The sequence below is a fragment of the Ascaphus truei genome, chromosome 5, assembly GCF_040206685.1.
Source record: "Ascaphus truei isolate aAscTru1 chromosome 5, aAscTru1.hap1, whole genome shotgun sequence".
NCBI classification, from domain to species: domain Eukaryota; kingdom Metazoa; phylum Chordata; class Amphibia; order Anura; family Ascaphidae; genus Ascaphus; species Ascaphus truei.
In genome coordinates, this window is record NC_134487.1 from 20,250,922 (window position 1) to 20,264,752 (window position 13,831).

Genomic DNA, 13,831 nt, shown 5'->3' on the forward strand with positions numbered 1-13,831 from the left:
TAATAATAGGTTACACATGCTACACAATGTGTTTATTGAATGTGCATTATTTAATGTTGTGTGAAGGTGTAAATTCCCAGAATTCATTTCCCAGAGGCACTGTATGTATGCTGGGCAATAATGGTGAAAGACAGGGTTGCAGACCTGTCTAAGACATGCAAATGAGCACACAGTAATATTTCCATTTGCTATATGCTTTACAGTGGAGGGTTTTTGCCACTTTTTTTCCCACCATAACGTAACTAATGTGTGGTGAAACCTATCCAAAGCTTCAAATTGCAAAGCTAGTATAACCAGCCTCACACTGATGAGACCCAAAAGGTTGAAATAGCGGTCTGTTTGTAGGTTTACTTGCTATACATCTTAACCCATGCTGTGCTGAAAAGCTGTGCAGTGCAGCAAGCATAAGCTTATAGGGGTCCATGTCAAAATGGATTTGAAGCAAAAGGTGGCATTTGCATGTCATTTCCCAGAATCCCTTGATGCAGTGGAAGCACTGTATGCTGGATGATAATGGTGAAAGGCAGGGTTGCAGACCTGTCTAAGACATGCAAATGAGCACACATTAATATTTCCATCACACACACACACACACACACACACACACACACACACACACACACACACACACACACACACACACACACACACACACACACACACACACACACACACACACACACACACACACACACACACACACACACACACAATTTTCCTTTCTTATAATCTACATATTCAATCTTTATTAAAGGAAGTACAAAACCAGAATAAGAAAAAAATGCAAATAATCAACAGGTTCAGAAAAAAATACATGGGCGTGATCACCGAGTTTGTATCTTAAAATCTGCTGATAAATTATTTTTTTTAAACACTGTTGTAACATGAAATTGAAAACATAAATAAATCAGTCTAAAAATGTCAGTGGAAAATAGATGCTGTTTTCTTCATGGTCTATCTTTAACGTCAAGGAATAGCATGTTTTTTTCACACAAATATACCCTATTTACAGCTACAGTATGCCAAATAAAATAAAAAATATTTAAATCATTTTCTTAAATGCGACACATATTGATAGTCTAGTGAGGTTCAAACCATCCCAGGTAGGTGTATGTTACAGTTTTAAAAAAATGAAAGAAATAACAGAATGTTTAGAAACAAAATGGTAATGTAAAATATTAAGGCAGCTATGAAGCAACATGTGTAGAGGTGTTAAATGATGCACAGATTACAATGAGATGTATTAAATTTTGCATCTTTATGTATTAAAGGCAACTGGAAAAACCTGGCGTTGTTTTGTTTGCACTGTTTTCCCCATATTTGCAGCCAACAGACATAAATAACCCTTTACTTTTCTACCTGGCTGTACAGTGTAACTGTTAGTGAGCCAATATATCATCTCTAATTCTTACACCCCATATAATATGTTGGGTGTGTGCAAACAGCAATTTCAGCACAGTTAAAGTACTGTTGGGTTATTTATCAAAATCGCTTGTCAACAAAACTGTAGTAGAACACAACACAAGATAGTTCCAATAAAATTAACCCCATTACTCTTAATAGTATTATTTTTTTCTTAAAGAAATCTGTTGCTGTAATTTTAACCAGTTGTGTTCGATTTTTGCAGCTGGGCCCTTTTGAGTGGAGTTGTCTGCTGAATCATTATTCTGAACACTCCAGCAGAATGTCTTCGAGAAAGAATACAGGAGATTAACAAGGTTCTGTGAATCCAAATACTCCAAATTTAAATGGAATTGAATGTAAAGTGACAGTGTACATTATATTGCAATTTATATACTGTATTTCATATATGAAATCATATCAAGGAAAAAATTAACAAGTGATATTCATGGACAGTAGGAAATATGAGTGGGGTTTTCTGTGTGGGCTAAAGGCATGCATTAAGTAAGAAAAAGATTTGGTCACATAAGTTTTACTTTTAGTACCGTATTTCTTATGAGTAACCTTTCCCTGCCACAATCCTTTTCATTGCATGCAACATGGACCTCGGTAACTATTATATCAGTATACTATGATGTTAACATTGTAACATTATATATAGTAGGTTACATTGTGATTGTAGTTTTCACACCAATACCACTTAAAAGAGATAAGGATTAAGAGTGCACCTAACAAATGAATATTTGAGCAAAACACAGAGAATTTTTTTTAAAGAAATGTTAAAAAAAAAACACATTATCAAAAAGTTCACATCTTTTTTTTTTTTTACTTATTTTAAATTTCTTCCCGAAATTTTTTTCCAAATCCAAAATTAAAACCAAAACCAATGACTTCCAAGAGAACTAAAACACTAGTAAAAGGGTCCACCCTTAATGTACAGTACAGTAGTTATTGCATGACCTGGCTGACTTGAAGCTTATGCACAGTTTGACCCACATGAAATTCCTTCCCAGCAGTGGGAGAATTTATTGTTGGTGTTTTTCATGCATGCAGTGGAGATCCGAGAATGGTATTATAAATTGCCACTGATACATCATTTTTGGGTGTCACTAATCTAGGGAAAGGAAATGTAAACGATACAAAGATAGTAGAGTTATACAAAGTAATACAGTACTTCACACAGCAGCATCCTTTTAAAGAGCTATTTCCATTAACAGTATTTATACCATATAATAATGAATTGTCTCATTGTTTACAATCATGCATATTGTAATTATATTTCTAAACTGAAAATATAAATTGTTTTCACTTATCTTAAACATTAGGATAGTTGTCACCCCTTGCTGCAAGTAAATTAATTTCTTTGCTTTCCAACTTTTTTTTAAATAGATATACATATATATAATATTTTCCATTGGAACTGATTTTGATATCAAAGTGGGAGTAATTATTTCTTCTCTGATTGACCTCCAATTGAAGTGACAAATTGAAAAAGGTATCAAAGGGATTTTGTAAATGAACTGATTCTAAAAGTACATTTATTTTAAAAGTATACTGCAGCTATTTCTGGTGTCATTGTTCATAAGATGCATACTATGGAGCCACCTAGTGCATATAGATGATAACTTACGTGTAGTGTTTATCAACTTCCAAACTTTACAGCACATACAGTATACTGTTCGGCTATTGATGTACACTGTCTAGGTCACAGTCATATGATCAAAAGAACATTTTTTGTTGGAGATAGTGCATCATTTTAGTGTATAGGAGTATAAACATGATGCATGTGATATAATACAATTTACAATGGCCCATAAGTAACACATCTCTACCATATGTACTGTATCAATTAAACAATGATATAGAAATCAATAGAGTGTTGTCTTAAATACATCTGGAGGAATGTTTTGCATCTCTTTGTGTCAATGTTCTTAGGGGAGGGCTTACATGATACACAGATTATAATGAGATGTATCAAACTGTGCGACTATGTGCCTCCTAATTGTATCTTGTATTTGTGTCAAAAACATTTCCCAGGTTTGAGGTGTTCTGACTAACAATTTATGCAATTTACGCAAACGCAATCAGAAAATGGAGCAATGCCCTCAGTTTTAGTCTGGAGTTGTGCCCTTTATTTTTTCCTATGGGATTTTTCCTTTGGATTTTTCCATTTTTCCTTTGGATTCTCTTACCAGCAGTGCTCCTTTGCTCTCTTCGTTTTTGTTGACTAACAATTTATGCAATTTACGCAAACGCAATCAGAAAATGGAGCAATGCATCAAACTAATTTCTATTCACACTTTCTTTGCATTGATACGTCCTTCCATTGTAATTCGGTGAAAGGATTAATGTAAATGTATGACACATAATATTTGAATTAATTAGATTTGCTCCTGTGTGCTACTCTTTGGTATGATTGTATCAGCTGTTTGATTGCATATTTTGTTCTTGTTCAGTCTATCTTTACTGTTACATGTACAGTACTATATACATTTGTGGGCGATTATGAAGTACACTTTTTAGTAAACAAAGACCTACGTGTTAAATGGATTCAGTATGGCACATTCATTCATTCTTTTAAAAAAAATATGGAATGAAGAAAAAGGAATGCAATAATAAATGTGGCTAGACAATAATCAAATGTGTAATATTATGTTAGCTTTGTTCTCAAATTAAAAAAAAAGTTTCTATAAGCCGTTCAATAGATAATGTGAGATATGACATTCTTTATTAGTAAGGCCATTTCATGAGCGACAGCAGTAAACCAATCCACAAAATTATAGATTTGGGATTATGTCACCACTTACTGCTATAATGAACTGTGATGGGGTGAAATTGATCTGTGTTCAAACTGATTGAACTTTTTAGCCTCTCCCTATCAGCCATCTCACTGTTTTGGTTTTGTATTTCAGTTAAGTAAGGACAAAGCCAAGTTCAGAATGGGCGATAGGGTATTCATTAAACACAGACCTCTAGATATCATTGTTTACTTGTTAAACCATGATAAATGTTTGGAAAACTGCCCCAGATTTCTTAAAATGTTTAATCTTTTAAAACAATCAGATACAAAGAATTTACTATAACAAACATTGAAAGATAGGAAAGTCAAATCTTGAAAACAGATTTGAGTGAACAACCTCAGTGCTATACCTCACTCCAAGACCATTTGCAACGTTGCTTTTCCCAATGCTGGAAGTTCCATCCCTTCTTCTGAAATATTAACAGTAGAGAATTGTTGAGGGTTGTCACGGGAGAACAGTATTTTTTACATCTTTACTTTCTGGGATCAATTCACTAGTCAGGACAAAATAGTGGAATGAAATGGGTTTACTCTGGTGAGACCAGCAGACACAATGAAATACAACATACAGTAAATACACACTTAACTGGAGCTCTGGGGGAGTCTTTAGACTCACTAGGTGCAGGCGACCTTCTTCAGAAGGCTTACCCTGTCGATTCAAAATCCAGGAACTCCACGGTACCCTTTTCGGGAAAGGTACCTAGCTATACCCGCTAACCGCGAACAAGTCAAAAGCTGGAACTTGGCCGCAATCTGAGAACTTGTCCTCAGCTAAGCTAGGCTTCACCGGCAATTCCGTGCCGAGTGTTTTGCTATTCGGAGCAAAGCACTTTTGAAAAGCGCACCAGCGCTCCACCGGACAAGCTCAAGATCGTCTCATTCTCTGATCGGCCAGTCTCCTTGCATAGACCTCACTGTTCTATGTTCAACATGAAAAAGGGGCTGGTGACCAATCAGAGAAAAGATTGCAGCTGTACAAGCCAATACGAGCTGGGGGCTTGTCTAGATGTACACGTCAGAGGAGGGGGTGTGCTAGGATGCCGGCAAGTGAGACATTTGAAATGAATGGGAATCATGCCTACCAGCAACGGCTTCCCAATGCCATCCCCTGTCAGGGGTTGATCTACATCTGAAGTGGATCCCAGTGGCAGGAACAGCCGGGAGCATGGTCGGGGTCACAAGCAGAGGTCGGAGGCAGGCGGCAGGTAGCGTGGTCAGGGTCACAAGCAGAGGTCAGAGGCAGGTGGTAGGTAGCGTGGTCGTGGTCACAAGCAGAAATTGAAGGCAAGCGGCAGGTAGCGTGATCAGGGTCACAAGCAGAAATCGGCAACTAGTCACACTGTAACAGGACAATAGCAATAGCAACAGCAGTAAACACAAGAACCTAGCAGGAGCTGAGGAACTAGTATAAACAGGCACTGACAGACAGGAAGGGGACATTTATATAGGCAGGCTGAGAGTAGAGTACAAGTGCAGAGGTGTCAGGTTACAGGTTCTGGAATGTTCCTTGAGAGAGCAAGCAGAGCAGCAGCAGTCCCAGTGGATAAGTATCGGTACTGCAGGCTAGAAAATGGCATCCCCATGCAGCCCGCTGGGTAGGCTCCACTGAGTCTAGGCGAACAAAATGTCCTCCCCGCGGGGAGCCCTTGTTCCCAGACCCGGTACTCAACAAACGTTCTAACACCTCGACTTCCCTTCTCCTCTTTGATCCCTCATCTCTATGCAGATATCCTGGCTACCTCTCGGATTACCAGGACTGTCTGCATAGAGATTATTACATAATTTAAAACGTAACTTCTTTACTTTAACCTGGGCTCGGGAATGCAACTATGAAAAATTAGCATGGTGTGGGAAAAATACAATATTTGGTAGGGAAGATATTAGGAGGATAATTTGCAGACGCAAATACCCACCCTTAAACACTCACTCCCGAAATCCCAGGTTTATTGTATAACAGGAAAATGTATCACACACAGGGGCTTATGCAGAGAGCATAGAGAAAGGAAACAGCGCCATCTTTGGCGAAAATACGCAGGCGAGAAGCTTGTCCTGGCGAGACCATGGCGGGCAATTCAAATTCGCCAGACGTGTGGCGAGAAGCGTGATTTCTCCAATGTTGAAACACGCAAGATTCCAGTAGCTCTGATGCGCATGTACGCGCCATTCGGAGCTACTAAATGGCGCTCAGGGGTAAGTCGGGCTTCACCTTTATGATGAAGACTGGCTACCCCTACCATCTTGAGTCTTGGGTCTTGAGTAATTCTAATGATATTTTCTTTCTCTATCCAGACCCCATGCAGCAGGTTCATAATCAACCACTGGATTCTCTCAAGTCACATAACCAGAATTTTTGGGCCTCCCTACAAAACCTTTTTAAATGCCCCCCTCTGTCAATCTTTCCCCCTCCTCGCTAACTCTCCCCCCTCTCCAACTCTTTACATTCTTCTTCCTTTCTAACTCTGCCACCCTTCTCTCTCACTCTCCCCATCCTCTCTAATCCTCCCCCTCCACTAACTTTCATAGTCCATTGCCCTTCCTCTCGTACTCAATTCTCCTCTCTCTCACACTCAAACCCCCAACCTTGTCAATGTGAGATGGGGGCGAGGCCTCAGGTTCCATGTCGGTGGGAAGCTGGGCCCACACGTGCGGATAGAGAAGTTGGGCTCAACTTCTGGTGCTGACCAGAACACGGGTTCCTCAGCAGGTGGAGCTTGGCGTGAGGGCCCCGCAACACACAAAATCCCTGGCAGATGACATGGAAGTTGTGCCCAACCTCTGGCCATGACTAATTTCCAGTTCTGGCCCCACCCCCCTGCTCTTGGGCTCCCCTGCATTGCAGTGTTTTGCAGTAGTTTAGTTACACCACTGATTATTTTCCACACTTTTACAGGTGACCTGAAATCTCACTTTTTCAATATCCTCTTGATATCCTCAATCCTCTTATTCAACCCCAACACCTTACAAAACAAAAGTATCTCAATTGCTAGATTCATAGCAAATAGTTTTTTCTCTATTTGTCTTCCACTGTTTCCACACTCTTCCATTTCCATTATAAGCTTTAAGGAGCAGGGTCTTCCTTACCTACTGAACCAGTAATCATAATCGTTAGAAGAACAAAAAGAAGAGCTACCAATGTTGGTCTGGAATTAGACAACTTTGCTGCATTCTCTTGTCTCTTATCTTTCACTGAGAAATCAACCGAGCAGCTATGAAAACTCCATCTACTACAGCGTGGCTTTCCATTATGGCTCTGCCACTTTCAGTCTGCCAGGACTGTAATTAAATGGCCAAGGAAAGGACTACTTACATTCTGTGGGTTGTGCTGCTTTATATCCAGCTCTCTGTTTTCACTTCATAGTCCATGGGAGGATTGAGAAAAGTAGGAGCTGTAACAGAACATTTCTCAAAACCTCTCTTGTGAGCTAAAGTCTGACCAACATTCCAGCTACATGGCAAGCTGTGCAACATTCCGGTAAATTGTGTGTTAAAAAAGACATGAAATAATTTGTTTTGGGTATGCTGTGTACCATGCATTGTACAATGGCAAAACTACATACAAATAAGTTAATAAATACAATCTTGAATTTTCGTTATTTTTTTTTCAACTCTGAAGGGAATTAAGAAAATGTAGAGAATAAAGAAAATGTTTGTAGGGATATGCTATAAACCACCAAAGATCTGTGAGATTGAGGAAGTCAAAATACTTTTGAAAATGGAGAAGGCATCAAAACTAGGTCATGTTTGCATACCTGTAATGGGTGATTTTTATTACTCAGACATAGACTGGGGCAGAGAGATTAACATTGCAACGAAAGGAAACAGGTTTTCGGGGGATGCATAAAGACAATTACATGACCCAAATTGTTAAGGAACAAACCAGGAGAGGGGCAATACTGAATTTGGTCATTTGATCATATCAAACAATGTACAAGTAATAATAAATATTAACATTTGGGAACATTTGGGAAACAGTCATCATGGTCTCATTTGACATAAATTATCAAAAAAAATATTACATGGGTCCAACAAAGACTTACATTTTTGAAAGGCAGATTTTAATAAATGGAGAAATAATCTACAATGAATATATTGGGGTGACATTTTGCGGGGGGAAATGTGGAAGACAAATGGGCAGTCTTTAAAACATTTTTAGAAAAGCACACATATCACTGTATACCCTTGGGTAATAAGTGTAAAAGAAACAAGTCTAAACCAATGTGGCTAAATAAGCAGGTAGAGGAAGAAATGGAAAAGAAGAGGCAGGCATTTAGATTCTTAAAGTTCGAAGGGATGGAGGCATTGTATCATAATTATAAGTAATGTAGTGAAAAAAGGATTGCAATAGAATGTAAGATGAACCCTAACAAGTTCTTTAAGTACCTTAATAACAAAAAGATTAGAAAAGAAAATATAGGACCCTTTCACTGTGAGATGGGCAGGCAAATTATTGTAGATAAAGAAAAAGCAGAGTTATTAAATATTTTTTTTTGTTTCTTTTAACCAGTAAAGAATCAATTGCAATAATAATGTTGCAGGATGAATCCACAACCTCTATATTAATGAACAATTGGTTAAATGAGGAAGAAGTTCATAGGCGGCTCCATAAAATTAAAGTAAATAAGGCACCTGGCCCTGATGGCATATATCTAAGAGTTCTTAAAGAGACAAATTCAGTAAAAGCCAAACCATAACATTTAATATTAAAGAATTCCATTTCCGAAAGCTCAGTACATAAGTTTGGCGTAAAGCAGACATGGGGCCTCATGCAGTAAGCGTCGATTATGTGAAATCGGCAATCTTACCGATTAGTCATGTTATTGGCGTTTTTTCCTCTCCGTATGCAGTAAGTGCCGAATACATTCAAAATCAACCCGAAAACAAATCCACCCACTCTCACGATGATTAGCCGATCACACACAGGTGTATCGGCGTGCGTGGCGGGGTGCTGTTAGGTTGCCCAATCACAAATCTTGCTGAATCAGGCGAAACAAGCATGTTTTGGATTGCGCGCCATATTTAAAGGCAACGTGTACTGCTATTCATTCTCTGTGTTGTTGGGAGTGAGAGAGAGAGAGACGCACAGAGCTGGCTGTTTGAAGATTTGCATATTGACTGAGAGACTTGTTGTGTATTGGGTGAGCTTTGTCCATTGTTGTTTTGTTTACATATTTGTCTTGTTTTATATGTGGAAGTGTTTCGTGTGATTGCCTGTACATTTCTTGTCTGTTTTTTGTGAGTGCTGGAAGTATGCCCGCAAAGCGTGGGAAGAGTGATGCTGGTGGGAGTGGGAGTGCTACTCGTGGGAGTACGCGTCGGAGTGAACGTACTGTTCAGGGGAGTGATGTTGCTGAGAGTGAGAGTGGTGTTGCAGGGAGTGGGAGTGCTGGTGCTGCGAGTGGTGTTGCTGGGAGTGGGAGTGCTGTTGCTGGGAGTGGGAGTGCTGTTGCTGGGAGTGGGAGTGCTGGTGCTGGGAGTGGGAGTGCTGTTGCTGGGAGTGGGAGTGCTGTTGCTGGGAGTGGGAGTGCTGGTGCTGGGAGTGCTTGTGCTAGGAGTGTGAGTGCTGGTGCTAGGAGTGGGAGTGCTGGTGCTAGGAGTGGGAGTGCTGGTGCTGGGAGTGCTGCTGGTGGCGCAGTTGCTGATGGGGTGGATGGTGGTGGCGTGCTTGCTGGTGGCCAGCTTTTGGAGGCTCTTCCATTGGAAGAAGGAGAGTCCAGTCAGCACCAGCCAAGCTCTGACCCTAAACCTGCTCGGAAGAAACGTGTGGAGAAGCCATGTAATCCTCGCTTCAATGACCAGGAAAATACAGCTCTTGTCACTGGCATTCTGGAGCACTATGACAGTATCTATGGACATTTACTAGGTAAGTGTACATTTACATTTATTATTCAAATACATTTGATCCTAGGTCATCTGAGTTTTGTTCATATGCAAATATGGCTTCACAATATCTTTCTATGTTAATTAGTCTGGAAACACAGCTTTTTATCATGCCTTACAAGGACAACTAAACACAGGCGGTCAATTTGCCATAACTGCATACAATATGAATGCAACCTTGCTTACATGTATAGGTTTAGTAGTGAATGCTCATGTGCTTCACATATTACACATAAAACAGCATGTTTGCTATCTCTTGGAACAGCTAGCAGTGTAGGAAACTGGTGCTTATATTATTATTAATTTACCTTATATATTTTATATGTTTTTCAAGGGCAGACAAGTTCAGCAAGCAGAAAAGAAATGTGGGACACAATAGTCATTGGTGTCAATGCGTGTGGGAATCATGTGAGGGACAAGCGGAATTGTCACAAGAGATTTGATGATATTAGGTCCAAATTGAAAAAGAAAATACAACACCAACGCGTGCATGCTACTGGCACTGGAGGTGGGCCCACACCACAACGTCTCATATTAAGTCCATTGGAGGAGCTGCTTCGGGCAAAATTACTTCCCGTCGTCGTGGAAGGCTTACCTGGTGACCGTGATATAGGAATTTACCCCTCACAATTTCTACCAGGTGAGAAATATTACTGTACTAGGCGTGTCGTTGCTTACAGTTATTTTGCATAGTTACACTGCTTTTTATACTGTCTTCACAATATAAGCATACCTGCATCTATATATGTATATGTCTGATTCTGTATATATATATATCTCAAAATAGACATATATGTTGTAGTCCTACTAAAAGCACTAACTAATATAGCACGTGCCATTGCGTGCTCATTTACATGTGAATTCCCAAAATGCATTGCTGCAGTGGAAGCAATTGATGGTGGGCGAAGATGGGGAACAACAGGGTAGTACACATGTGTAACACATGTTAATGAGAAATTATTACTAGCTACAGGTACAGAACAGAAATATGTAGAATATTATTGTGTATTTTATTTATTTTACTCCGACAAACATGACATTACTGCCTATTTTAAGCATGCATCAAATATATTGCATGCAACGGCCTACAAACATCACTTGCACTAGTACATCTATAGTTGTTTATGAAAAGGTCCATTTTTGCTTTAACTCATATACAGACAGCATAATGAGGCACACGTATCATATTTTATGTCATTGTTTTCATAACTTAAAAACTGCACACGACTATTTAGCTCATCTACCATTGTGTTAAAGCAGCTGCAATTAATATCTCATCACAGCATACACTTCAACAGAGGGGGTGGGGTTCAGCACACACACTAATTACAGCCTCATTTGAGGGTCAACTTAGTTCACACCATTTTCACCTGTTTCAAGTAATTGAAAGGTGTGGCTGATTAGGCTTTTTGGGGAAGGGCATACCGTTCTTACAACCTCACTAGCACAACTGAAGTTAATCACACTCATTTGAAAGCTTCACTTTAGCTACTAAATGCCCCAACAACTCATTACTTATCAAACCGTACGTCACACATTAGTTCACTCATATCTATAGTTGAACTACTATCAACGACACATTATCACACACTACATGTGTTGTCTTGTTTAGTCACAGCCACATTCATGTGTGCCACATCTTATATTAATGTACCACACATATCCTCTACCAAAAACAACACTTTTTGCAATATGACCACCTTCATGATAACCATTGTGAATGGTCATCTCATGATAGTTATGTACATTATGATACTGATATCACTACACAACATATGATTTTTATGTACAAATTTTATGTATTTTTCCTAACGCATTACTGCAGAACCATAGTATGTTGTATGTTAGGGAACTCAAAACTTCTAAGTACACAGGCATGTACATTGTTATTACAACTATTTATGTTCACTTTCACACACACATTTTGGGTTAAGGAAATGATGCTGTTAGGTACTCATAAATACAGAACATACAATAACTGTTTGTTCAATATTTACACATGTAAATGTAAAACTTATGTTATTGTTATATATAGTTGCCCCTGAAGGACATGTGTCACCTGAGACTGAACAAGTGTCTTCACCTGGGTCAGCCAGCTCAACACACCTAGAAGGTGAGTGTATCAGTTGGTGGCCATATAATATGTGCTCTTCTATATGTTATGTTGTCATGTTCATTATTTGTTTTGCACATCTTCTTTAAATAGGATTACTTAGTGTCAGTGAAAATGAAGTGTAAGGCAACTTGTATTGTGTTAGTGATGTTAACTATCATGTAGGAGTTGTGAGTTTACAGCAAGTTTTCATTCACTCATATTTCATACTGAGTCCAAACATTATTCTTAAGTCAAGGTAGTTTTTAATGTGAGGTTATAAAACGTATGGAAACATGTTAGTTGTTACTTATGACACAGTACAATTACATAGTAACACAGCAGAGATTAACATGACATTTAATAATTTGTACATTTATTTGTAGAACATGATGAAGAGGATTATGATGATGATGATGATGACGCCACCGCCATAGACACACAAATAGAAGCAAGTGACCATGAAGACGTTCCAATTGAAACTGTTTTACTGGCAAATCGTCCAGCAAATACGACATACGATGCAATTGTAGCTTCTGAGGGAAAAATTGTGGCAGCAGAAAATCGTCGCCATTCTGACTTCATGACAGTGCTGGAAAGGATGATTGCACTGCAGGAAGAAACAGTTTCACAATTGGCACATCTCCACAGAGTCTTCATTGAAGTGCCGAAACAGTTGCAAAAAATCAACACCTCATTCGAAGCATTAGTTGTTCAGCAAACACAAGCTAATTACTGGAGAATGACTAATGTACCACAATTCAACACCTCCCAGCCAGGATCTGTTCATGCAGGTCAGTTTTCACCACATTCATCTGATATTCATTCACCAGGCCCAAATGTTACCGGTCAAGTAGCAGACATTGCTGTGCAGGTTCCTGATGACATCCTACCGCTGCCATCTGTACAAATTCAGCAGCAGACACCTACAAAGGAGCCCACAAAAACAAAACACAAGCAGTTACTACTGACCAGTTTTTGGTCAAAAACAACAAAAGAGACACATGAAACAGACCAACCATCACTTGTGCAGTGTCTACCAACTAGCTCACATGTGTCAGTGGGCACAAGCCCTGTCCGTGAACAGTCACTACCCAAAAGCCCTGTAGGTGAGTCACTGGCCAAAAGCCCTGTAGGTGAATCGCTGCCCAAAAGCCCTGTAGGTGAATCACTGCCCAAAAGCCCTGTAGGTGAATCATTGCCCACAAGCCCTGTAGGTGAATCACTGCCCAAAAGCCCTGTAGGTGAGTCACTGGCCACAAGCCCCGTAGGTGAACAGTCACTGCCCAAAAGCCCTGTAGGTGAGTCACTGGCCACAAGCCCTGCCCGTGAAGTGCCAGAGGCCAGTCAAAGTGGCTCTGTTGTGCCTAAAGTTGGTGGCAAAAGAAAAAGGAAAATTCAAGAGACAACAAGCAGGCCTGTTACTCGCTCGCAAAAGGAACAAAAAAAATAAATGTTATAATTCAGAAAATATGTCTTTGGCCTTGTTTTGTTGACTTCAGATTATCTAATTACTATTGTATGTATGCTGAAGACTGTGTTGTTTCCAAACTTTCAAGTATGTTCTTGTACACGTGAAGTTTTGGAAATGTTAACACTCCTAATTAATGAATAGTGTTATAAATATTTATGTTTTAATCGTCTGTTCAGTAATGGTCCAC

The 13,831-nt window shown here is 39.4% G+C and overlaps 1 protein-coding gene across 1 annotated transcript; it reads left to right on the forward strand.

Moving 5' to 3' along the window:
* The first annotated feature begins 6,378 nt into the window (after positions 1-6,378).
* Positions 6,379-13,178, forward strand: LOC142494629 (uncharacterized). The gene is made up of 4 exons (XM_075599060.1): positions 6,379-6,391; positions 12,114-12,191; positions 12,557-13,130; positions 13,169-13,178. Exons 1-4 carry the CDS (start codon positions 6,379-6,381, stop codon positions 13,176-13,178), a joined length of 675 nt encoding a protein of 224 aa, XP_075455175.1.
* Positions 13,179-13,831: the final 653 nt, after the last annotated feature.